Source organism: Echinops telfairi, unplaced genomic scaffold (assembly GCF_000313985.2).
Source record: "Echinops telfairi isolate 266 unplaced genomic scaffold, ASM31398v2 ScPeMD7_8;HRSCAF=38, whole genome shotgun sequence".
NCBI classification, from domain to species: domain Eukaryota; kingdom Metazoa; phylum Chordata; class Mammalia; order Afrosoricida; family Tenrecidae; genus Echinops; species Echinops telfairi.
The window spans coordinates 6,447,297-6,474,818 of record NW_022103905.1 but is presented as its reverse complement, the minus strand read 5'-3'; the positions used below and the strand labels follow the sequence as shown (position 1 = coordinate 6,474,818).

At 43.0% G+C, this 27,522-nt stretch overlaps 1 protein-coding gene across 1 annotated transcript; it reads right to left on the bottom strand.

Annotated features, from left to right (window-relative positions):
• Window positions 1–223: 223 nt before the first annotated feature.
• On the bottom strand, window positions 224–26,962 carry SLC24A5 (solute carrier family 24 member 5). The gene is made up of 8 exons (XM_004709495.1): window positions 26,850–26,962; window positions 23,394–23,542; window positions 22,334–22,513; window positions 5,374–5,457; window positions 5,184–5,287; window positions 4,730–4,830; window positions 2,867–3,150; window positions 224–483 (listed from the first exon to the last, which is right to left on the bottom strand). The coding sequence occupies exons 1-8, from the start codon at window positions 26,960–26,962 to the stop codon at window positions 224–226; spliced, it is 1,275 nt and encodes a 424-aa protein (XP_004709552.1).
• Window positions 26,963–27,522: the final 560 nt, after the last annotated feature.

Below are 27,522 nucleotides of genomic sequence, written 5' to 3'. Positions count from 1 at the left end.
GCAAGACATTCTGTGAATTAGATTTCATTTATAAAATCTCTTGTATCCCTGGGCTGTGTGTTAGACTATAGTTGACATGTAATAGACAGCTCACAAAAATCTGAATGATCTTGTGAATTAGTAATTACTCTTTTTGTAAATATCACTTATATTTAGTATTGCAGAACAAGAAGTTTGCTCTTTATCTAGATTATTATTTTTAGGGGACATACGCAATTTGTTCTTATAGGGAATGGATTTCTTTGTAAATTGTGCTTTTGTATTTACGGTACCTACCAGTTAGTGTGACCATCCAGACCAGGATGTATGTGAATGCAGAGATCCATAGTGCAGACATAAAAAATGTTATCACAAAGTAGCTTTTCCAGAACTTTCTTCTGCAATCTGGAGTAGTTAGAAAAAGTAGCGTAATAATAGGAAGGGATAATACCCACAAAATTCTTCTTAAGTCTGCTTCAGGCATACTGAAAACACTTGGTGGATCTGTCGAAAAATTAAACAATGTGAGTTTCCTCAAATGACCAATTAAGTTGATAGTGCCTATTTAGAAAGCTATATTAAAATAAATTAGCTGTATCAGTTTTTAAAAGGCTATTTAAAACACTTGAATACCTCATTACTGATATTGCTGGCAAACAGAAACTAATTGAGATTTTAGAGTAGAAAACTCAAAATGTGTGATACTCAGCATTTTTTAGTTTGGGGCCTTAAATCCATCCAAATGTTTTAGGCCATTCGTTCCCTGAATATATTGGAGAGATTTCTGAGTTTTCGTTAATAAGGTCTGTGTTCATTGCCTTTCTTCTGAGCGTGAAGTCCACCCGACTAGCCCACCTCTTCCTCCACTACCCAATCACAATGATGCCTCTGACCTCCCACTCCCAGGGGGCTCTTCAGCCTCCTCGGGGCTCCTACAGCACAGGGAGAGCCGCGCAGTCTTTGCAGAAACAGCCGCATCTGTCTCCTGATGGACAGCAGGTGGGTTTGAACCACTGCCTTTGCAGTTAGCAGTGTCACAGCACCGCCAAGGAAAATGGTTGTAGCATTTTCTTTTTCTTACATATTTTATTCCAGCTCTCATAAGTGATTTTTTTGGCCTGTTATTACTTTATTTGATTAATTAACTTAATTCTCTGTATTTCTTAGAAACGGAAAGGCCAACCAAATCAGACTCGCTGCCATCGGGTCCACTCTGACTCACAGCGACTCCAGTAGAAAGCCTTATTTTTGTCCCGAGAGAGTGGCTGGTAGTTTCGAACTGCTGACCTTGCTGTTATCGGCTTAGAAACTAGAAAGACAGTATAACTTAAATTTGGAGTATATGATTATATATTCAGTTTGCTTTACTTTGTTAGAGAATCCAATGTTAGGGATAATATATTTTGGTAAAGGTGGAAATAATTACTTTTAAATTGCTTGACATTTATGCAGTAAAAGTACCCTTATATAATAATAGCCTTACAAGTAAGGTTAGTAAAATTACTCACATGAAAGTTTGTCAAGTCTTACCAAACAGGAGAGGTAGTATTGTGTTGGTAATACAGTAATTGGGGCTGGTTCTTTTAAACTTTTTGTTATTAAACCTAATTTAGGCATAACTTTTATACCCGAAAGACTGTAATAAATTATCCTTTTTGGTGAGCAGGGGAGTCAGGTTTGAATTTTTTTAGAATTGTAAATTAGATTAAGTTCCATATTTAATATACTTAATTAAAATTAGTTTAATTACTTTATTAAAAGTAACCTTTTAAGTTTATTTCTATTCATAGGTAGATTTCATTTCCTACTGCACACCCAATGCTTTATTACTGCTTCACACATCATGCGCAAAACGGAGCTGCTTCCGTTCCTCCCAAACAGCCTCTGCTCTCACTTCGAAGTCATCATTAGTGGGCTCGCTGTTTCCTCAGTCACTCATGACGTTTAGTTACCTAGCACTGCTCCCTTCTCCGGTCCCGTCCAGCCCTTCAGTTGCCAAGTCTTAGTGATGCCACCTCGTGGGTCTCACATCTCTTCCTTTCCTTTCCGCAGCCTTCAGTCTGTGTAGGTGACTACTCAATATGTCAGCTGTTTTAATAGCCTTTACGGGCTTCCTTTTCTCTTCTCTCGCTGTTTGTTTGTTTGTTTTTTCTCTAAGCATCATTTCAGGGAAATAGTCCTGAAGTACAATTCTAATCATTTCTGTACTCTACACTAGCTTGTAAGACTCTCTTTATCCACCTGGTCTGGACTTCTTTCCTGTGCACATATTGTGCTTCAGCTAGTACTTGAGCACACCTTTTGCTCATGTTATCCCCTTGACTTCGATCTCTAGAGTATACACTTAGTCATAATATCAGATTATCAATCTAAATATATATTCTACATGTTCTTGTTTAAATGTTGGTGGCACAATGGCTTAAGTGCTCGGCTGCCAACCAAAAGGGTGGTTTGAACCCAGAAGTCCCTCTGTTAGAGAAAAATGTGGTAGTTGTCTTCCACAAAGAGTTAGTTAAGAGCCTTGGAAACCCCATGGGCAATTGTGCTCTGCCCCATAGGCTCCCTGTGAGGCAGCAGCAGCTTGCTGGTGATGGGTCTGGTCTCCATGGCGATCGTTTCTGACGTTCCTTATGAATTGCGTACATTCTTCCCCAGTTATGCAGCAGAGTCATACTTTCTCTCTTACTCATACTTTCATACCGTAGCTGTGTAGTACTTGCCTGTTAAACACTGGCGCACATTAAGGGCATAGGAGCTGCCTTTTCATCTGCGAATCTTCACTGTGCCTTTCACAGAACAAACAGTCAGTACTTGCTAAATTGGAATGAGGTTGTCTTTCCAGTTATCATTTGCCAGTGAGGAGTAGTAGGCAAGATATAGTTATTACCTTCAGAAACCGGAATAAGACCATGTAAACTTAGGGAGAGTTGGGAGTAGCCAGAATCTTCATGGAATATTCCACTATCAGTTCTTGATCGTCGACGTATGAATGGTCGATCCTCATCTTCCCATCCCACCAGTGGCTGCTGGTCAGCTCTTTCCTCCATAGCTGTGGCAATGGACGTGCAGCAAGGGCTGCATTTCTTTATGACGTACTGCCTAATTTTAATGTCCAAAGAAAGCACCAAGACATACAACCCATATATCAGAAGCAGTACAGTGCCTTCATACCTGAAAATTAGAGAAGAGAAATACGTGTTTTGAAATTAAAGTGAAAGTCATTTTAGTTTAGAGCCAATAGTTCTTGGACGATATCTAATTTCTAACTCACTCCTGAGACTAGAAGAAACTTTTTTAGATATTTTTCATTCTATTGATTTTACCAAACTTTAAAACCTATGTTTATTGAAAGCTTAGGTCCAAGAAAATTGAGCGAATTGGACACATTGTCAGTTGCCATCTGGTTGGCTCGCACTCAGGGCGACCTTCTATAGAACAGTGAGACACTGCTCAGGGCTGCCCGGGACCCATGGACAGCGATGACCATTCCCACCTCCGTTGGTGGCAGAACGCACTACCAAACGTGTGCAATTAACAGAATATAGGTACCTTTTAATTGTGTCTATCCACATGGACCTGTTCAAATTCTCTGGTATAAAACTTTTGTAAAAATATTCAGAATGTTGGGTTTTGGGGCTTTTGAGTTTGCTAGAATTTTAATAGATATGATTTTAATGTAACTACATTTGGCTTGTATTTAAACGAAGTCAAGGTTATTCTCCAATAAAATTAGATGTCAGTTACCAACAATTGTCGCTTTATACTCTGATGACCTATGTGAAGAATTGTGATGGCCTTGTGCCGTCACATTGGGAACCTGCTTCCGTTCACCATTTATGCCAGTGAATCTCTGCCTCGGCCGACAGAGCAGCCTTCGTTTCCCTAGTGCTTGAACACGCTCTCACCATTGTGGTTCCTTAGGGTGTGTGGGTAGTAGGGGATCAGACTCGATTTCAAGATGATGCATTTTGGAATTGCTCCGTGATAGCTTTGAATTTCCTGGAAAACAGATAGTGTGCAGAGCTATCACGTTGTCTTTCATACTTCAGAGATATGGGACGTGCTGTACATTTCTTTCTTGTTCCGGGCATCAGGACAGACACCTCGTAAGTAAATACCTGGTGCTTATTAGTGGAAGTTAATTTCTGCTTCTTGGATCATCCTCTTCCATTTTCTTGCCCTCACTAGACACAGGGAGTTTACAGTTCAAGTAAACCATTTTGGATATTGAAACCTCACTATTTCTGAGAAGAGGTGGTTATAGTTCCTCCTGCTAAATGGACATCATAGAGAACATTGGGGAAATTTAAAGAGAATTCCTTTTCTTTACCTTTTCACCAATCTTATGGACGTGGCCACTTCTACCTGAGGCAGAGTAAGCAGTGACCAGCGGGAGAAGAAACAGCGTACAGCTGGGGTTTTAACTGGCAACAGAAATGGGGAAACTTTCCAACAGGCACCTGTGGGGAGGAGGGAGCGTGGTGGTCTCCGGGGTGTAAGGAGGGGAGGGTTGATAGGAAATGGAAGTGACTACAAAGTTGTGAGATCAAAGGAAAACATGATCACGAATTGGGATCAGGATAGGTGTCTCAAGAGCCGCCAGAAAGGACACTAAAGAGGGCCGAGCTAGCTGGTCTCAGAAGTGACCGTGAAATGACATTTCTGAAACGAAAACAATGAGGCCATGGAATGTAATGAAAACCATCTCTAAGTGTGTTTGACACAGAAGTAACAATCATTTCAAACTTACCAGTAAACTCGGTTGTCACATATTATGCCGAGGACTGCCGCTACACTAATTGCATATGCTGTACAGTCTCGGAATAGCGGCCAACATGAGAGCGGTGAAACCTGTAAAATGATAATTTGCAGTATCCATTACAATGTAAGTTCTTTTATGAAGTACGATGCTTAGTTTATTACCTAAATTGCATATTTATAGCTAAACTGTTATCTTTTATGTATTGCTTAGGGCAAAGTAAAGGGATTTTAAAGAAGACTTGTGTGTCTAGATCTCCACTGACTTTCATAAATTAGACCAAGAGCTCTCTTTGGGTTAATTTCCAATTGCATACACATTGCTTTCCTACTGATTAATAAATTTGATTGAACACTTACCTAGTGCCTTGCTTTTTTCTTTCAGACTATTAAGCAATTGGGATGATTTGTCGTACAATTTTGTTGAATACCATGTTCTTACGTACCATGTTGGATAGTAAGCCACAGGCTGCCGAGATGCCAAGGAGATTGTACATGGCCGATCCCAGAATGGTGCTGATACCAATGTCTCCCTTTGTGACAAATACGCCTGTGGCGGGACAGTGGCTGTTAGTGTTGCCTTGAGGAACGTTAAGTTTCAGTCGGCCAGGAAAAATGCGAAGGGGCAGCATTTACCTAGGAAAGCAGTGATCAATTCAGGAGCGGAACTGCCTGCTGCCATAAAGGTTGCCCCTGCGACGTCTGGAGACAGTCCGAGAGCTGAAGACAGGAAAGGATGGTTAGGCCTGATAAAGTGATACATGAAAGCATGTCTTTATACCTCAATGCAGTCACTGTTCAGAGCAGCAGCTTCCCACCAAAACAGTTGACTAGCAAGCTGAAAACCCAAACCTGAAGGTTAAGAGTAAGCAGAGCTGCGTCTGAATTCATGAATGCATCTAGGAGACGGGGGAGGTGCCAGGCAGCTGTTCCTCATGAATGAGCCCGCGGTGAGCTTATTTGGAATCCAGAAATGACTTTCTAGTTGTAAGTGAATATTAGTAACATCATTTCATTTATACTGTTGAGTATTCTAAAGAGTAAATCACTGCAAGGTATTTGGAGAATCCTAACCCAGGTGGAAAGAGGAAAACAAATGAATGTTAGTCTTCAGTGTTGTTACTCATTTTGAGTCCTGGTGGCCCCAAGTACAAGGGAACAAAACACTGCCTCGTCCCTGCACCCTCCTCAGCTGTCACCGTGTTGGTGCCTGTTCTTGCAGCTGCTCATCTGCTGTCAGTCCGCCTCGTTCGCGGCCGTCCTCTTAACTGCATGATGTCCTGCAGGACTGGTCCCTCCAGATAACATGCCCCCACATGCTGAGACAGTCTCACCGTCACTTGAAGGGCATTCTGGATGTAGTTCTCAGACAGTCTCACCCACACCCTAATTCAAATAAACCAGTTCTTCCGTCATCCTTAGTGCCCAGCTTATGCATACGAGGCAGCTGAACATGCCGTGGCCTAGGTTAGGCACACCTTAGTCTTCAAAGAGACAGCTCTGCTTTGTAATAACATCCATGCAATACAGTACACTGTGTTGTTTCTTGTACTGATGATCAAAGGTAAAATTCGTTTTTTTGACAACTTCATTCTCTTGTTCATGATGTTGCTATTGGTCCAGGTGTAAGGATTTATTTTCTTTATGTTTAGATGTAATCCATACCAAAGACTTTATAGTCTTGGAGCTTCTTAAGTAAATGCTTCATATCCTTCATTTTCAGTAAGGAAGGTTTGTGGTTTCTGTATATGGCAGGTTAACATTTTTGTCTAGTTTTGTTTTATTTGCTTAGGCTACAGGTTGGATCACTATAGTAAAAGGAAACAACCCTGAATCACACCTTTGCTGATTTTATCCCATGCAGTATCCACCTGTTGGTTGAAATGACTACTACCTCATGGACCAGCCAGCTTCCCAGATTACTTGTTCAGCATATAGTTGTTAAACATTATATATGTGCCGTTGAATTATTTTAAAAGCATTTGAAATGTCAACCTGGTCGATACAAATTAAGAAATTACCTAGTGAACTAAAAGCCAAATAAAATTGGACATACTGTAGAGTCTAGTGATTTGAAACATGGAGTTGAGTAGGAAATATGAGAAAATAAGACTATCCAAATGTTATATATCCCGCAGTTTTTGAAGCATGCGAACTTTAAGCTTAACACATGGCTTATGACTTTTGGACTCAGTTTCAGAGGTAGGGGGCTTACTGTGGGAATGAGAAGTGGCAGCCATCTAAATGGACTTTTGAGTTGCTTTGGGGAAGAAAGATTGCATCAGAATCCTCTAAGCAGGGTACAGGTAGGAACTGGAAACACATGGAATCCAGGACAGATGATCCCTTCAGGACCAGTGCTGAGAGTGGCGATACAGGGAGGGTGGAGGGAGGGGAGGGTGGAAAGGGGGAACAAGGATCTACATATATCCTCCTCCCTGGGGATAGACAACAGAAAAGTGGTGAAGGGAGACATCGGAGAGCGTAAGATATGACAAAATAATTTATAAATTATCCAGGGTTCATGAGGGAGAGAACAGGGAGGGAGGGGGAAAAATGAGCTGATACCAAGGGCTTAAGTAGAAAGCAAATGTTTTGAGAATGATGATGACAACACATGTACAAATGTGCTTGACACAATGGATGTATGTGTGGATTGTGATGAGTTGTACGAGCCCCTAATAAAATGATTAAATTAAAAAAATAAAAAAGAATCCTCTAACCAGAATTTGCCAGTGAATTAAAATTTAGTTGCTATAGTGTACTAGAGGTTCAATGTTCCTACCTTATAATGATCTCAAAGTTAAGTCTCCAAGCCTGACTAGAATTTAGGCTCTTGAGACCAATCTTTGGTTGATATTTGTTGTTTATTTTCCTGGCATTTGTCTTCCCAGATCCTCGAACTGATCCATTTGGTTGAGTCTCTATAACTCACATTTTCTTATTTTCACATCATGCTTATGGGAGCCAAGACTTGCTGCCTGCTCTTAGGTTCACCACAGTATCTCCTTATTGCTGGTACAGCTGCCTTTGACCTTGCTACTTTTCTTGGTGTGACAGTACTTTATGGAAATGGCTGCAACAATAAGCTTGCTGCTATTCCAGAACCTTGCTCTTCCACACTACGGGGGTGGGGGTGGGGGTGGGGTGGAGTGGAGGCTTTTTTGAGCCTGGGTGAGCCTTTGTGACTGCTGGACCAAGGGAGTATGGCTGTAGTGATCCTTATTTCTGACGCTGTGACATGAAATGTGATAAAATGTCCCTGCATGGTTCTGTCTTGGACGGTTTACTTTTGACCCCTAAGGCTGCCATGGAAAAGGTTGCTACTCTCAAAACCAACATACAAGACCATATTAAAACAGAGATGCCTGAGGAGCCCCACCCTCCAACTTTGGAGTCATCCCAGTGTTGTTTGGATCATCCCATGTCCTCTGCCTGTAACTGCTGGAGAGACTGAACAGAACCCACTGAACAGAGTCAGGGCCAGTCATCCCCAAGGCTGTGAAGAAAGCAAAGTGACTGTTAAGCCACTGCTTTGGGAAGTGATTTGTTAAAGTGATAGATACGATTGAACTGGCTGTCTTTCATTTATTACTTTCACGCTAGGCACTTTTTTTTAATGGGCTGGGAAGGCAGTATGGGATTGGGGAAACAGACAAAGAGGGGAAATATGGAAGCTAAGTATTATATTGGAGATAAGTAACAAAGCAAAAGCACAGGACAGGTATAAAATAGGGAGGAAGGATAAACAGTTTGGATGGAGCTACCTAAAATAACTTCTCAGCAAATGAAAGACCTTGATTAGAGATCTTGAAGTGAGAGAGGGGTGAGAATTTATTAGACACAGTAAGGGGATGCAAGGGGCCCGAGGTGGAAGCCAGCTTATCCACAAGAAGCAAGGGGGCTAGCATGCCTGGAATAAAGTGTGTGAAGGGAGAGCTGTGGATAAAGAGAAACAAGAATAGGCAACTAGCTCCCGTGAAACCCTGTGCATCCTGGAATGGACTCTGGATTTTATTCTTAGGACGTGGGGACCACTGGGAGAGTTCTCAACAATTCTGCTTATGGAACATATCTGCACCAGCTATCTGTTGATCAGGTCTGAGGCCCAGCCAGCTCTGTCCTGAGCACGTCTGCCACTTGTTAAGTCTCTGATGTGAAACGTGCTCTCACGCTAGTGGGATTTCTAACCTGGTCTTCTATCCTTCCATGTTTGCCTTCGATCATTTCACTTGATGAACAGCTACCTGCAATGTTTAATGAAGGGAGAGAGGTAATGATTTGCATGGCTTACATCATCTAGCATTTGGATACTGTTTAGAGCAATTTACGTTTCCGTACTTCATTGCATCTCTGTGATAGGTAGTGAGACCAACTAGCCATGAGAGGTAAAAATAGAACAAGATAAGGCAGACTGCTCTGTGATGATTAGTCCAACCAGAAAATTGTTTTCTTGGTGTCTTGATTTTTAGGCCTATTCCTGGGGTTATTTGGAGGGGAGGGCGGGCAGATTCAGACAATACCACTACATAGACAACATCCACTATATAGTTTCTGAGCTATAGTGTTCCACTAAATTTCAGCTATTGTTAGACTTCTATCATGATTATATATATATATTAGGATGATATATATTATTAGATGATATATCAAATATAAGGATGATAGATATATGTGAAGTTACATTGATCATCCTACTTTTAAATATGAGGAGAATTCAGACAATTTATAGGGTAAGAAAAAATGTAAAAAATATTTGACAAAGCATTAGGTATTAAGGGACTCCCAAAGAAAGCTGTGTGTGGACTCACGGTTGCTAGTTGGCTATACATTGAGCTGCCAATTATAAGGTTAGTGGTTTGAACCCACCAGTCACCCTACAGCCTTTATGAGATTTAAAGGCTTGAGAACCCCAAACCTGTCTAGCGTCACTGTGAATTAGAATTGATTTAGATGGCAACAAGTTTTTCTTTTGAGTGTGGGAGGCCGTGCACTATATACAGAGATTACGAGTTGGATACTGGAAAGACAGGACACCGCTTCGGAAAAATGGAAAATACAATGAAAAAGTCGCATAGACGGAAGGTGTGAGGGCAATTTTGAATGTCACAAATGTAAGACTTCACGGCAATTTTCCTAAATATTTTGAAGATGAAATTGTTCTTCAAATAATGCAGTCAACATTTCAGAACACATTTTAATATAGAAAAGTAAATAGAAAACCCATGTTCAATGTTTCAGAGGTAAGGTTGACTGCAGGCTTCTTTATAAGAAAAATTCTAACCTTTCAAGAGGTTCTGTGCACCGGTGGCAAAATTGTGCCATCTTATATGAAAACTGGAACATTTTAATTTTAATAAAGGAGCTTGAACTCTGATAGACTCAACTTGAGTTTCAGAACATTTGAATCCCTATTGTACCAAACGAGCGACCAGTCAGATAATTCAGACTCGCAGTAACCCCACAGGACAGAGTGGGGTGTCTACTGTGGGTTTGCGAGGCTGTAAGTCTTCTGAGGAGCAGAGTGCCTCGTCTCTCTCTTGAGGACTCAAATAGCTGACCTGGTGGCTAGTCGTCAAATGTACCACACCAAACTCACTGCATCCAATTCATGCCTGCTCAACCACCCTGGAAGAACCGTAGAAATGCCTCTGTGAGTTTCCGAGACTAACTCTCCAGGAGTCGTAGAAGCCCCATTTTCTCGCACAGAGCGGCTGGTGGTTCAGAACTGCTGACCTTATGGACTGCAGCCCAACGCATAACCACGATGGCACCAGGGCTTCCCACTTACGGTGCAGTCACTCATTCCTGGCTCTTTTCAAGACAACACATTGGAATGGCCTGCTACTCAATAAAGGTTAAGTGATATTTTTGGGGAAATTTCAAGTTCACGTAATTGCACTATTTAAATCTGTCTTTGGATCAAAGGACCCTAGGAAGAAGTATCATTTGACCTGAATATTTAGGACAACAACTACTTTAAATAAAGCTAGCATGCACTTCTTCTTTCCCAGGCTAGCTAACATCACATTAAAACATCCTGGTTTTTTATGGGCAAGCAGAGTGAAGAGTGGTTTATGGTATATGACTTATACTTGATTAATATGACCCTTCCAGCTATAATCCCTTATTTGATATATAATAATTCTGGCTTTCATTCCCCTGTGGCTGTGACCCCATTTTGGAGGACATTATCTGCTAACAAACAGGAATGGGATGAAGTTGGGTTCTGACTTTAGCAGAGGGTGTGAATCAGACCACACTATTTAATCTTTATTTTAGTTACTGCTTTTTAACAATCTTAGAAGCCCTGATAGTGTGGTGGTTACGCGTTGGACTGCGATCCGAATGGTTGGCAGTTCAAAACCAACAGGAGCTCCTCAGGAGAAAGACTGGGCTTTCTACTCCCATAAAGAGTTACAGTCTCAGAAACCCAGAACGGGTCGCTATACGTCAACATTGCCTCGATGGCAGTGGGTGAGTTTATTACTTACAATGGGTGTGGGAAAATTAAATACCACAGCTGAGAGGAGAAAGAAAACTCCTTCTCAAGTGGCCCGGGAAAAAGCCTGGCTGAGTAAGATTGGTAGGAGGCCATTGTCAGAGCCCCAAGGTCAAATGGGCATATATCAGATGCAGTCCAGGGGTGCAGAGCAGATGGTTACATTAAAGTGAGATTTGCACCATGTTACTCTCACCAAGGGACTTTTCCCTGCACGAGTTTGCCATGAAGGTGGGGGGAAGGTACTGATGGTATTTGCCTGGGTTCATTGTAAACAGGATTCCTTGCAATACCAAATACCATCCTGCGGGGTGTAAAACAAGTCCACTGAGAAGCCAGAGGGTGTGAGGTCATCACCGGTAAGAGCCAGGAGTGATGTGTGTGCTCTGACCCCAGCATCTGGCTTACCCCAGCTTGACCCTTAGATTTTGGACTGAAGTGCAGCCGCCACCCTAGGAACCGTGTCCTAGAACCTTTCTGGGTTTTATGGAATACTGCGGCGGTCACAGGAGCCAGGGTGGTGAGGGTATAAACGCAAAGCAGGCGTGCAGGAGAGGTGGAGCCAGACTGTCGTCTTGCAAGAGTTGGACTTTTTCAATACTCAACTTCTTGGGACTAGTTTGGTATTAATGCTTATGGAAGAAATCATTACACAGCGTATGTTCTGCCTCTTGAAAACTAGATGGGAAAGGGAATCATTGGTGCCATTTTTGGAATCAGCAGGTCAAATATACCTAGAAACACGTCTAATATCTGAGGCATGAAGATGTGTGTTGGCCAATGCCACTTTTTTTCCTTTTTGGAATGAACTATTGAGGAATAAACAATATGTTATATTCGTAGCATATAAGTCACTTTCACATACATAGTTTAATAGTTAAAACCAAGATGGATGCTGATCTCATCTTACAAACCAAGAAACAAGTTCAGGTGGCTAGGTAACTCAAAGTCACACGAATAGTTGTGTGCTACCACATCAATTCCAACTCGGTGACTTTTTAGGATACAGTAGAATGGCCCCCAGTTTTCCTAGGCTATAACTTAGATGAGAGTAGATTGCTGAGTCTTATCTCCTGTGGAGTGGGTTTGAACTGCCAAACTTTCCGTTAGCAGCTGAGCTGGGCCACCAGGCTCCTTGCCTGGGCAATAAAGATCTCAAATGTGGAGTTCTTGGGGGTAAACACTATGAATTTCAAGTGAAGTTTTATTTCTATTTCGCCACCAAACCAAAAAAAAAAGCAGACTCACGGCCAGTGAGTCAAGAAGACTGACTCTTAGCAAATCCCCCTGTGGATTTCTGAGACTAACTGTGTACAGGAGTAGAAAGCCTGGCTGGTCTTCCATAGACCTGCTGGTGGTTTCAAACTCTGACCATGAGGATCACAGGCCAACTCTGAATCTACAAAAGGAGGCCAGCTAGGCAGGCCAGTTATGAACCTGGTGGGTATATTTTCTTCCCTGCATGGGCACTTCCACATAGCCACCCCCATTCGATTCCTTTGTAGGACAAAAATAGTTACTGCGAGTGAGGAGTATTTTGAAAGTTTTCCTACATATTTCAGAGAATTCCTAAGTTTAATGTTCCTGGGTATTAGCACAAATCCTCTCCCCAAATCTAACCCAAAGCAAATACCCAAGCCCACTGCTACCAGGTTAATTCCAACCCAGAGCCACGCCACAGAGTAGAGCTGCTGTACCTGGCTTCCTAGGCTGCTCACCTGTATGGAAGCAGACCGGCTCATCTTTGTCCAGCGGGGTGCCTGGTGGGCCCACCTTTCAGTTAGCAGCCCAGCTCTTAACCAACTGCATCACCAGTGCCCTCTACGCTCAAACTAAGGCTAGATAAGATGGGGAGGACATTGAAATAACCATCCTAACCCGGTGCAGCTGCAGGATTCTTTAGAAAGGTTCGCTATCAAGAGGAAGGCGAAACCAGCGTTCCTATAGAACACTCATTCTGAAAAGGAGGTAGGAATGAAGCTTGCTGCTACCCCCTGGATTCTAATCAGGTATGAAAGGGAAGCCTGTGTAGTTGGGTGTGTAAAACTTCAAAGATTTTAACAAGTTATATTTTAGGGTCCTGAGCATATTTTTGTAAAATGGTTTATATCTTTGAACTTTAGAATAGATGAGCTTTGTCTCTTCTGGCTTTTGAGAAGTATTTCTCTCTGCTATAGTTTATTATTAAAGATAAATTGTTCAGGTTTTTCCCCCTAGTTATTCCTCGCCCCTCTCTCACTCACCATGGCTCTAAAGGGAAAACTCACATGTCCTTCAGGATAGCGTAGCAATGTTCAAGGTGAGTTCTCTTTGTAGGCGAAATGTGACCTGCAAAATGCAACTTCATGATAATGAGCTGATCGTTTAAATTCGCCTCACTTCTGAAACATGGACTGCTTTGTGATGTCGTGTTACATAGTTTATAATCATTTGGGAAAACGTCCCTCCTGAGGCTACAGTAAGAAGACTATTTGACTGGCACCTGGATTCTGGTGGCACCGGTAACTTGACAGGTGATTTTATGCCAGCCATCTATCCCCTTAAAGCAGGTTCTCAACCTTCCTAATGTCGTGACCCTTTCATACAGTTCCTCACGTTGTGGTGACCCCCCAACCATAAAATTACTTTTGTTGCTACTTCATCACTAATTTTTCTATTGTTATGAATCGGGCGATGCCTGTGAAAGGGTCGTTCAACCCCCAAAGAGGTTGGGCCACACAATCACTACAGTGTATTCGAATGTTATCCAACTGACTCAAAATGTAGAATTTGAATTGTGTGCCTTAAGACAACATTGCTCATGATGAAAATAAATACATTTAATTTATAATTTAGAATAACTAGACGTCATTGAAAGCTTAGAGAATGGAATGCGGAGACCGAGAGGAGTCACTCACACGTGTACCATGGTGTTTTAACCATTGCTGCCATCTGATGTCTTTCCAGTACACTGTTAATATAGTCATAAGATCTCAAAAACTCGCTGCCATTGGGTCGATGTCGACATGTAGTGACCTTGTGGGACAGGGTAGATGGCTCCTGTGAGTTTCTGAGACCGTTTTTATTTTGCATTTATTTGCTTATCTTCCCAATTGTTTGATTGGCATAAAATGCACATGTCACACAATTAAATAGTTCAAGCACATCAAGAGGAGTTGTGCCATCATCACCCCATCAGTTTTAGAGCACTGTCTTCATTCTTGCACTCATTAGTTGCCCCCCACTCTCCCCAACGTCTTGGCCACACCTCCAAAGAACCATTCATCCAGCGACGGTCTCTATTGACTTACCTGTCCTGGACTTCACAGGGAAACGTGAAGAGAAAACAAACAACAGGAATAGCAATGTAAAAGAGAGACAAATAATCAAAAAGAAAGTTGAAAACATTAAAAATGATCAAATTTAAGTGATTCCTAAGGCAGATCAAACGATAGGGTGGTAGATCTTAGCCTACTTGTGTCTGGTACAGTCCACGTTCCAGTGCTTTCTGCATCTTAGCAAGGCCAATCCCATCCCTGCCCCATGATCAGAGGGGATGTACCAGGGGCTTCATCCATGTGTAGTTGCCCTTCCCTTTTTGTTTTTTAAACTGAAATAGCTTTAAAATGGGTCACCAGGAAGGGCAAAGATAAGATAGTACATTTTGACCTAACTGCATTTGTCATCAGTGACTTTATACTGCTCTCTGTTTGATAACAGGGCTATTCACATCTTGTACCTTTGATCGGAGGGGGTTTACCAGAGGCTTAATCCATGTGTGTACCCTGTCAATGGAATTGGGGCTTCCACTGCCGTCTATAGCCTCCTGCAAACTGGATGTTCGCAATTTAAGCTCTGATGCTATTCCCTCCTTTAGGTTTGGATCCTATTATTTACAATCCTTGGGTCACACAGGCTGGTGTGCTCCTTCCATGTGGACTTAGTTGACGTCCCCCGTAGATGGATCCTTGCTTGAAAACAAGCTCCGCGTGTCCTCTTTTGTGGTTTCGAATCACTGACCATGCAGTTGGCAGCCCAGGACTTAACTACCATGCCACCAGGGCTCCAGGTTACAGTCATAGGCAATATACAATTAGGTGCCCTCTGACCCACTGGTGGCAAATATTCATGCTCTGTGAATGGATTATAATTTTGGAAAGAATCAAAAGTCACAGACTTAACTCTAGTTATAGAGGAGGGTTCAAAATGAAATGTGTGACCTACAAAACGTGGGATTTGCAAAACCGGATCTGGAATTAAGTTCAAATATATTTCTAGAAATATTTTGAGTTAAGTCAGCATCATGGGAATAAATACCATAGCCTCCCAACTATGGATAGCTGTGTGTATAGACTCCATGATGTTTTCAATGATAAAATCAATTCGATTACTTGATACTTGCCCAAGCAATGAAGGAGTGAATTCTGAAACCTTACATAATGTTCTTAAAGGCCCGATTCTACTGAAAAATAAGTACCCCCTTCCATTGAGTAGCTGTCATATTACAATGAACATCCACCTTCCCCTTAGCCTATTCTATAAAGTATGCATAAGATACTTTGTCTTCAATCCTCAGTGTCACCTGGGATGTTCTCTGTAATTGGCCCAAGGTCATATGGAGATTGCACAGGTAGGTTGGAAGCCTAGAAATTTGGGGCATCTAAAGCTATTTTTTTCAGCTCCCCATGTGGGCAATGTAAAGTGAAAATATAGCTTGTCTTCATGACTACTTTCTGCTGCCTGCCCCCCTCTAGCACTCCCTCCCCACCTTGTTCATGCCAAGGCTGCTGGTAATGCCCGATACTTAGCCCTCAGTTAGGTCCGTGTGCCTGCTGTAGATTGATTGGCTGCAGTGTAAGGGGCCCCCAAGTTCTATCAGAGAGAAAAGAAAACAGGATAAAAAATGCTCTTCAGAGGAAGATGGGTACCAGAGTGGCAGGGAGGAAGCCTTGCGCTTAGCTTCTTTGTTCTTTGGGAAGGCTTTTGTCTGTAAATTTCATGCGGATTAAGAATCAAACAATCCCCAGAAACTGTAGGCTATCCAAATGTCATACACACAGAATTATTAGACTCCCTTCTAAGTTTATCAGTTTAGAATCAATTCCACCTGGAATTAAAACTTTTTTCTTTCCAATTGTCTATTTCCAAAACCCAAAGTAGAACATGAGCAAATATTAGTTCAATGGAGAGTGACTGAAAGTGATTTTTTTTCTAAAAAAGTAAATATTTTATTCAAGTATGTTGCACTTGAATATTAAGTACTTGAATATTGTACTATTTATTGAGATCATTTCTATTTAAGACATAATGCAGAGATACCAGTGTGGCACAGGGAATAGAATTTCTAATTGAACAGTGTCTAAGTGTAACATTGAAAAAATAAAAGACTGTTTTATATGGAGGTCGCTGTGGACTTTGGGGACGGTATCAAGCAACTCATCCGAAGGGGACTTTGAGGACGGTTTCAAGCAACTCATCTGAAGTGCTTCTGGAAGTTTTCTGTGTAGGTAGCTTGGAAAAATGTAAAGAAAGTGGCTCAGTGCAGCAGTTCACTAACTCTTGGGGATCTTCGGTACGTAGGAAAAGGACATTTTGCTTTGACTTTTCTGCTGATCTTTTGTGTTTCTAAATCGAATATTCCAGAAATATTTCAAGTATAAAGTTGGATAATTGAATTAAATAAAATAATTGATTTCAAAATGTAGTTCCTACCTTTTGAGGCAGTACTTGCTTTCATTTGCCTTATACTTGGTTTTCAGGCTCTAGGCAGATATGCCCCATATTTGTTATTTGCCTCAAACATACTTCTATTGACTTTACTCATTGCCTCCTTAACTTTCACTTCCTAGAGTAAAGGGTTCTATTTTTTTTTAATGTGTCCTTATGTAATATTTAGTGAATGCTTCCTAGGTGTTAGGTACTTGTGTAAGCAGTTCATTTGTAGCTCCTCAATTGGCACAATAGCTCTAAGAACTGCCAACTGCTATTATCCTTGTTTCACCATGGAGGTAGCTGACGTATAGAGAAATCAAACAATTTACCCAAAGGTTCAGACCTACAAAATGGTGGTGCCTTGCTAGGCACTTGCACGGCGGGCATCCTCAGCTACCTCCCTACACTGTGGCACAGCAGCAGAGGCCAGCACGGCTTGCCTCTCTAAGGACTCTTGGCACCGTCATCAACCATTCAGCAAGGAAGAATATCAACGCCATGATTTTTAAAAAAGGTGAAAAAACTGCAAGCAAACATTGCCAAATATGAGTACACGGTACCGTGTTTCCCCGAAAGTAAGACATCCCCCGAAAATAAGACCTACTTAGAGTTTTGCCTCTCGCTGAAATATAAGGCAACCCCCGAAAATAAGACCTCCCTGAACATAAGGCCTCCCTGATAATAGGCCCCCCGAAGCTACCATAACTCTGGACTCTGGACCGCAGAGCCGCCACACAGCTCGCTGTTGGCCGCAGCGCATCCAGAGCAGACAGGAAGTGTGAGCAAATGTACCATAGATTATGAGTAAATGTACCATAGATTGTTGTACATGGAAATAATGGTAGTAACAAGAAATTCTTGATACTGTAGGATTCACAGTTTGTCTGGTTATCCTGGTTTGTGATGACAACTACTACCGTACCTTATACAGGAAATACATTTCCTTTTTTGTTCAACAATAAATGTTTCTTCATGGAAAAATAAGACATCCCCTGAAAATAAGACCTAGCGCATCTTTGGGAGGAAAAATTAATATAAGACACTGTCTTTTTTGGGGGGAAACAGGGTAATGTGACTAACTTTACAAGCCAAGCATGGACAGTTTAGACGAAGATTCTTAGGTCAGGCTGACCTGAATGATCCAGGAACACAGAAACTCCGCTTTCTTCCTTGAAGTCATTCGTAGTTCCCTCTGTCCTGCCATTTTTTATCTAGATTCATTCATTCTCTCTCTCTCTCTCTCTCTCTCTCTCTCTCTCTCTCTCTCTCTCTCTCTCTCTCTCTCTTTCTCTCCACACACCCATTAGAAGATTCAGCCACACAAGGGGCTAGAGTAGCAAAACGGGAGGGAATAAGGAAGATTCCCTTAGGTTTATTCTTCATCCCGTTACCTCTGACTTCCTTAGCTTCCGCTTGGTATCCGACACAAGTTGAGCACATCTTTGACCCCCTTTCTCCGAAGGCCCCACCTGTTTTAGCCCAGGAAGCCTTGTTTCCTTTCCAAAGGTAAAACAGACAGTAGAGTGTGATTTTTCTTTCTCCACCACGTGGACTCATGTCCCCGCAGCCCTCTGTGTTCCAAGAATCATGATCAGCCTCTTTCTCTGGAGAACCCAAACAACTTTGTGGATCGAAACCACCCCACAGCACCTAGCAGCAACGCTGAGACAGGAATCCCTGAGTGACAAGAACAGCTGGAGTGCTCAGCTGCTAACCCATAAGTTCAAGGTTCAAGTCCACCCAGAGGCGCGTCAGAAGAAAGACCTGAAGATTGACTTCCAAAAATCAGCCCTTGGAGACCTGTGGAACCCAGCTCTACAGAAACACACGTGGAGGCACCACGAGTCAGAACTGATTCAATGGCAGCCGCTTTGCTTTTTGGTTTTTAGTATGTGTTCCATGCTTAGATGACATGTCGATACGATACGCTGCCATTCAAATGATGGTAACGTGGAAATGCACTCAGAAAACATCTTATGTGAAGAAAGGGCTCTCAGGCTCTCTCTGGGTGTATGTGTGTGTGTCTGAGAGAGAGCCACCAAAGATCGAAAGGAAATCCATTAAACCGATCCCTGGGATCTCTGAAAAATGCCCGTGTTGTGGTGGTTCGGTGGTGCATTAGTTGGGACTCCTCTGGACCCTATGGCGAGTGCACGGATGCGGCTCCTGCACACTCCTCACCAGGGCTGGGTTGGAGCCAGGCTGCTGACCTAAGCATGAGGCCTTCCCAGGGATTGGTCACGCTGCATCCCGGGCCTGAAGGGCGCAAGATGAAGAACTGTCAACAGCTCGCTTCGCAGGAGCATTCTGTCTGTTTCTTCAAGACAGGTTCCCGCATTCTTCTGGTGGCTCAGGGTTTAGCCACTATCCATTGCTGACACCATCGTTCAAAGGCATCCCGTCTTCGTAGTCAGCCATTGTCCAGTTTTCTTAGGCGTATGAGGTGAGCGAAAAGACAATGGGTTGCGTCAAACTCACTTTTCAAAGTGCCATCATAGCTGATTAAGGATCCAACTAAAACGAAATCCTTGATAACTTCCATCTTTTCCCGTTTATTGTGATTTAAATTTTCCTTTCACATTTTCTAGTGATTTTTTTTTACAAACAGGGTATCTTGCGTTTCATCAGAAAGAGATACCATTTAGTTCAACAACGCAGTTCTCTGATCTAATGCTAATGTTAATATGAAATGCTAAATGAAACGTAAAAACATTTGCATTTACTTAAGCTAAATAGTAGTAATTGTAGTAAACATATGCTGACACACACACAGACATTATTAATGGAATTTGTGTTGAGTGCGTCCTCCTCTATTGTGAGGTACTATTTTAGATCCTGAAGATGCTGCATGCCCCAGTAAGCAAGAGGAAACGAAGGCTGATTTGCATTTCACCAAGGGTAGAGAGTAGAGCACTAGGAAAAGGAAGAGTGTATTTTCTTAAGGCGCAGTGGTTACGCATCAGGCTGTGATTTCAAGGTCCACTGTTCGAAACCACCACCCCTCTACAGAACAGGACTCTCTGCTCCCACAGAGTCTCAGAAACTCAGGGGCAGTTCTAGCCTGTCCAGTAGGGTTGCTATGAGTCGGCATTGACTCAATGGCCGTGCATTTTCTTTTATTTTCATGCTGTTTCCAGTATGTTTATATGCATGCTAGAGCAAGAGATGCGGTTCCTGAGTAGAAAGAGGGACCTAACCATAGCTAATTATCTGCTCCGAAATGAGCTTGCTCAACTAATGAACCAAGCAGGAGACAGAGACTGTGAACGCTGGCACCTGTGCTAATCTGTCTGAGAACATTCCTAAATCTGATCTGGAGGTCCCCACCGCCAATAAAAGACCTATGGTTGAGGATTCTGGGCAGCGGACATGGCTGGAAGGGGGGGGAGGGGTAATTTCCCTAGGATGCAGGACTTATTTATTTATGTTCCACGTTTGGTTCTGCTGTTATTTGTAAGGCTCTAACTGGCTCCCCCCCACCCCCACAGACCCCCTAATTTTCTTTTTTAAGTAGATTTCTAGGTCTTTCTTTTGCAATCAAAGCCCCTGGGAGCAGCAGTGGGGAAATCAAATGACATTACTGCATGAAGCAAGTCTGCCGCCAAAGGCCTGTTAAAAAAACAAAGCGATCACGTTGAGATCCAAGGTACACCTGCTCTTTTTAATTTATTTTTATTATTCATAATCATTTTATTGGGGGCTTTTGCAGCTCTTATAACAATCCATACCCCAATTGTATCAATTTCCTTCCTCATTTTCAAAACATTTTCTTTCTGCTTCAGCCCTTGGTATCAGCTCCTCTTTTTTCTCTTCCCCACCCTCCCACCCACCTAATCAAGAAAAACTTGATACCTTTGCATTACGGTGCTGGCGAAGAAGATTGGCTACATCCTGTGTGGGTTGCCGGCAGAATGAACAAATTAGAGTTGGGAGTAGTCCAGCCAGAATGCTCCTTTGAAGGGAAGGTGGCTAGACTTCATTTCACATACCTACTTAGGATGTGATATTGAGAGATACCAGTCCCTCGAGAAGGACATCGTTCTTGATAATGGAGAAGGTCATTGAAAATAAGGAAATGAATGAACTTAGTGGCTCCAACAAGGGGCTCAAACAGAGGCGATCATTAAGGTAATGCATGAACAAGCAGTATTTTGTTATGTCAGAATTGACATGACAGCACCTATCCATCACCACCACCATGAATGTTTGGTTCATAAGCATAAATTATAATCTCATTTAATGGGAGGATACTCGAAAAGGAACAACCAGGAGAGTAGACAAAAAAATCAATTTTTTTCTTTTAGCTTGAAAAAATGACTTTGGAGTAAAAATGAAGCTGTTTTTCAAGTATAACATGGTAAGCACTAGGGACTTTGTGATATTAGATGCACATCAAGTACCTTCATCTTGCTTGGATGCACAACGAAGGCTCGTGGAGGAAGCAAGTCAAGAAATCACTCGGGTAACTATGCTGCCCAAGACCTCTTGTAAGTAAGTGTTGCAAAGCAAGAATGTTACTTTGAGGACGGAAGCACTCCTGACCTAAGCCATGGTCTCTTCAGTCATCTTACATGCCCATGAAAGCTCAAAAATTCAACCCACTGCGATGAAGCCAGTGCTGACTCATAGCGACCCCTGCTGGTTTCTGATTGTAACTGTTTAGGGGAGTAGAAAGCCTCATCTTTCTCTCTCCAATCTGCTGATGATTTCCAACTGCTGACCACAGGGAACACAGTCCGGTACTTAACCACTATCCCATGTGAGAGCTAGACATTCAATAAGGAAGGTTGATGAAGAATTGATGCGTTTGAATTATGGTGTTGAGAAGAAATATTGAAAGCACCACGGACCGCCAGAGGAACAAACCAATCTCTCTGGAAAGAAGTACACCCAGAATACTCCTTAGAGGCCAGACTTTGTCTGATGGACTTTGGACATGTTGTCAGGAGCGACCAGTCCTTGCAGAAGGACATCATGCTTGGGAAAGAGGCAGCAAAACAAGAGGAAGGCTTTCGACAAGATGGGTTGACACAGTGGCTGCAACGATGGGTTCAAATGGAAGAGCCATCGTCAGGAGGGCCCAGGACTTGGTGGTGCGTTGTGCTGTTGTCCGTGAGTCAGAACTAGTTCAATGGCACCTAACACCATCAAGTCCACCCATGCAGAGCCTGGGAACGCGCTCTCTACAGTCAAGCTGGAGGGTAGAACAAGCAGGGTGTCTTGCGACGGAGCAGCGAGGCACTCATTTTAAAAGGCTTCGCTTCACATGAACTAGCGAAGGAAGCCACATGGTGGCCAGCTCCTTGAGGCACAGGAGACCACGGCCTGCTGCCACCTGCGCTAGTTCACAGTTTGTGATACAATGATTCTGGAAGGGATAGGGGCCGATTCCCAGCTACTTACCTTCACTGATGCTTTCCAGGGAAGGGAGGAAGTACTCATCGCAGACCAGAGACACAGCCATGAGCATGTACAGGATGATTAGGAAGTAGATGATGATGCCTCCCTCCACTTGCTCCTGTTTCGTGAAAAAACCCTCAGGAAACTCCGAGGATCGAGAGGTGGCACATTGGGTAGCATTTCCTGGGAAGGCAAAGGACATGGAGTTTGTAGCACGCGGATTTGAAGCCCCAGAAGAAAGATTGCTTAGAAAGCTGTACATGTGGGGTGGATGTTGAAGAACCCCACTGGACATTTATAAAGCACTTCTCAATGGGATGTGGCTGTATTTTTTTTAAAATATCTTTGCAACAGGGAACAGGTGCCTTAGTGAAAAAAGATGATAATGGTGGACTTATATATTTTTTAAAAGAAAAACCTGTGAAATACTTCTGTGCCTGCTGTGGAGTCCCTGGACGGTGCCACGGTTCAGTCCTCAGGGAAGTACAGCTCAGCTCTACCTCAAGGCTGCTTGCAAGCAAGGCCCGAGATCTGCTTTCCAAAGCCACAGCTTGAAAAACCTGCTGCAGGACAGCTATACTGTGCTACACACAGGGTCACCCGGAGATGGAATCAGCTTAATGACAACTTTTCTTTTTCTTTTCTGTCTGCATGGCTTCTAGAAGGTTATGCTAAGCCCCTTCCTCGCTCAAGCAGAAATCACATCTCTGATGAGTAAGTTTCTAATGCCCGTACAATTTCATTGTCCCGGCTCAGTGCCCATGGACTCCCCCTGTCTGCAAAGCATCGGTCACTGTTGTACAAGAAATCCCTAGAAGAAAGATCTCCCCACTCCCACTCCCTCCAGCCCCGACTCCATGAACTCTCCAGCGATGGGAACAGGCCACTCTCTTGCTGCATGAATGCTTCTGGGGCTACCTTTGAGAATCTATTGAAGGGATCCAGAGGGTTTGATAACCGGCCAAGCCCCAAATCAGAGCAAACACAGGAAGCATCAGCCAGAGTCCAACGCTGACTCCCTCTCAGTTCTTCAGTCCCGTGGGACAAGAGGAACAACACCTACCTGTGGCCCTTGGGAGTCTCCGGGGCAGGGAGGCACTTGGCGCCGGCAGGTGTGTAGTAGCCCAAAGGGTGGCGAGCAGCAGGGCCCTTCTTGTCCACCGTGGGCCCCTGAGTGTTAGCATGTTGGCCGAGCTGTTGCTGTAGCGTGTGCTGTGGGAGCAGAGAAAGGAGGATTAACTGGTCATGTGAAAACTTCCTCCTGCCTAGGGCACATCTCAACAAGGCCAGAACAGGAGGGAGGGTGGCCGGAGCCGGCCAAGCTCTTCTGATCAGGAGACTCTGGAGGCCACAGCGGCGCGGAAGGGGCGGGAGGAGTTCAAACAATTCTCCCTGTCAGCTCTTTCTGGGGCCCACAGTCGCAGAGGGCAGGTCCCCGTGGGAGCTTGTCCATAAGGAAAGCAGGTGCTGTCATTGAATGACTTCTACTGGCTCTGCTGCTGATGGTCGTTAGCTCTGCAAGAGCCCAGGTTTGCCGCTGCTTCCATCCCGCTCCCTAGCCCTTGCTCCATTATCACTGGGGCTGGTGTAGTACACTACTGGTGCCCAACTACTAAGCAAGGGGATGGCAGTTCGAATCCATCTGGAGGCACCTCAAGAAAGAAGAAAAGAGAAAATAGAAAAGTCCCAGGATTTCTTTCTAAAAGTCGCAGGCTTGAAAACTAGGGAGTGCTGGTCTACCTTGCAACACTCGGTCTCTACAAGACATAATTGATTAAATAGAGAATGGTTTAGTGGGTGTGTGTGTCCTTTGGCCTACTTGATCTCTTTGTACAATTCTCTTGTGGCTTTTTACCTCCTTCATCAGTTACAGGGAGAGGTAGGAAGATCAATTACAACAGTGATCTGGAGGGTGATGGTGGCTCGAATCAAGAGGTGGCTGTGGGAAGGGAGCCTACCAGCTTCAAGATCTATTAAGGAGGCAGATAAGACACGATTGGATGATTGATTGAGTGTGTGATCTGCCAGAGTGACCTATCTAAAATGTAAAATTGATAAGTCAGGGAATGTTTGAATATCGACAACCACTTTCACCACTCCAGCATTTACTAGACTTGGGTAGATGCTGAGAACTGGTGGCACTGTAGCATAGCCGTACTTAATAGGATAGGCACTGAGAAACTAGGCTCCTTGGTCCAAATCCTAGAAGTGTTACTAGATTTGTGACCTTGGGCACATTATTTAATTTCTCTGTGATTCCTTTACTTTATCTGTAAACTGGGGGTATCAGAGTATCACCTCTATATCAGATTGTAATGACAATTCATAAGTGTCCACATGGAGTTTCCTTAGAATAGCATCTACCACATAGTCAATCCTAGCTACCTATTCTAATTATTATTATTACCATTACTGTTATTGTTGTTGTTTAGACAAAGTACATGTGACTAGATAAGTCCATCTTGATTACAATTGAAGCGTCTTAGTTGCAAAGCAATTGTATAGTTCTCTCTCCATGCTTAGGTTTTCTTGGGTTTGTAGAATGATCGTGAACCTTGATGTGCTTGCATTCAGAAATCAGTTGTTGGTTTTGGGTTGTTTTGTCTTTTTTATGATGGGAAGGAGTAAGTTGTTTCCGGGTGTTTGTGATCCTGGGTTGGTAAAAATTCTCAAACATTCCTGTGTTGCTGGGAATTGCTACCCATTATAACCATTGCTGAAGTTGTCATTTCTAGGAACTGGCTAGTCAGATGTGTGGTGTGGTTGTGAGGTTGGGGGGATGAGTCATCACACTGTAGCCTAGTATGAGCTGATTCTCAACAAACCGACTTCCAGCTGCCGGCACCCCCAGGAGGCTGCACCCTGGGCCCCTGGCTTGTGGCTTCAATGCCAACAGTGGCCAAGACAAGGGCCCGGGATCACTGAGTTTTATGCTGAATGAAGGGACACATGAGCTCCTTCTCTTTACCCTGGAGTTGTTCAGTCTACCCCTCAATTAAATATCTTAAACCCACATGATCAGAAATAGCATAAAAACGCAAACCCACAGTGAATAATTCCTATGCATGATGTTTACTAATTCAAGAAATGGAGCAAGTATATGAAGAAGACATCCAGTTTCCAGGGAATAGGAGTGTCTTACTTTGTCCAACGCTCCATAAACTCACTGCCAACTCACAGCGAGCCTGTCGGACGGGTAGAATTGCCCCTCTGGGTTTCTGATCCTTTCAGTCTTTTTCGGGACTAGACAATCCCATCTTTCTTCTGAGGAGCAGCTGGTAGGTTTGAACCACTGACCTTGTTGGTTGGCATCTCAGCGTGTATGACACCATGTGGACGACATTATGCCACCAGGGCTCCTTATGTCACATAGTAGGTTCTCCAAAACATTTGATGATTGATTCTTGATAACACATTCCCTAAACATAGATGTAATTGGCCTAAACAAACTATGGAAGAAAACAGATTTGTTTAGGACTTAGCAGGCTAATTTGATTTACTTTACACTTTATTCTTTGGTTTTATTTTTTCCAAAGGATTAAAAAAAAAGCAATTTGTAAAATAAAACACAGAAAGGCACACAAAATAAATGTATAGCTTATCATGCTATGATATTGTACTATTATTGATGTTATTCTTCTAAGAGGGCAAATACCTTGTGACTATCCCCAGGTCAAGAATTAGAATGTTGTCAATTTCTACACCCCACAATTCACCTCAAGGTTAATGCTTCCTTTCCCCCTGAAAGTAGCCCCCTTTCTGACTTCTAGACGAATCACTTATGTGAGTGTGGAATTATTTCGGCTCCCTTCCTAATTGAGTACATCCCTAGACACTGCAGTGGAGTCTAACTTAAACATTATTCCTAAGGCTCTTGTAGTCCACTAGGTTTTTCTTCCCTTCTCCCCCATTCCTTATAATGTGCTTGTTTGAAAACACCAGGGCCTTCGGATCTATATTGCTTCCCACAGTACTCCTTGTTGATCATATCCTTGCAGTATAGGTTTACATGTTCCTTGTTTCCTGGACTTTTGAAAATTAGCCGCTGGAGTAGAGACAGGATCACATTCAGATTGTGATCCCTTTGGCAAGATGGCGGGTGGTAGTGGTGCTATCCTTCCTTCCCACAGGGACGCTCGCGGTGGTTCCTCTCTCTCTGTGATGCTGACAGCTGTCTGTGTTCTCTGCCAAGATCCTTTCTAAGGGGCTGCTCTGGAGCAACACTCAGTGCTCTCAATGAATCGTTATGCATTCGTTGAAACGGTGGTGATTAGTTCATACAGAAATGATTCCTATCATCGTTGGTTCCTGCATGACAGAATGTATATAGAAAAGACAAGATACATGCTTGAATTTTTCCTTTTATTTACAGGTTCTCATGATAAAAAAAATTAGTTCTCTCTCATCCTCCAAACCTGACCGATTCGATTTTAAAACACTGTTCAGCCAGACTCGAAGATGTTGGTGGGGCTCCAAGGAGCTGCTGGTCTGACCCTTCTTGAAGCTCAAATGGTCTCACCCATCGCTGGCTAGAACCTCTTCAGGTTGGCTTCGTGCTGTAATAATCGTATGATTGCTTCCATACTTTCTGGTATAAATGATGCCCCCAAGCTTATACATGAAGTCAGCCATTTTAAAAAAATTAATTTTGCTTTTCCTGCTCACTGACCAACACTAGGTAAATGGGTTTCTTGCATAAACCTGGAGTGGCGCTGAGCTACAGACCTGCTCTGCTTGAGAATGAAAGCTAACAGTTTATGTGCACTATTTAATACGATCCTCCCACCAACACTAAAGGACAGCGGGGTCGTTCCCACTTGGTTGCTCAATAAAAGTAGCTGCTGCGTCAGACAAATTGAAGGCAAACATGTGGGGGTGATTTAGGAATGGGGATGCTAAAGTAAAAACAAGTCCTAGCTGATTTTAAGAAGGTTGAAGACTCCTGGAGTGGATATTATGATTCCTGCTTTGCTAGATGAGTCAACTGTCCAAAATCAAAGGTTATATAAGTCCCAGGTGACAGAACTGGATTGTGCACAGTCAGTCTGATTCCACAGCAGTTACGCATAACCTGAACTACTGAGGTAATGCCTTAGACCAGTAGTTCTCAACCTAACTAATGCTGTGACCCTTTCATACAGTTCCTCAGGTAGTGGTGACACCCCCCCCCATCATAAAATTATTTTCGTTGC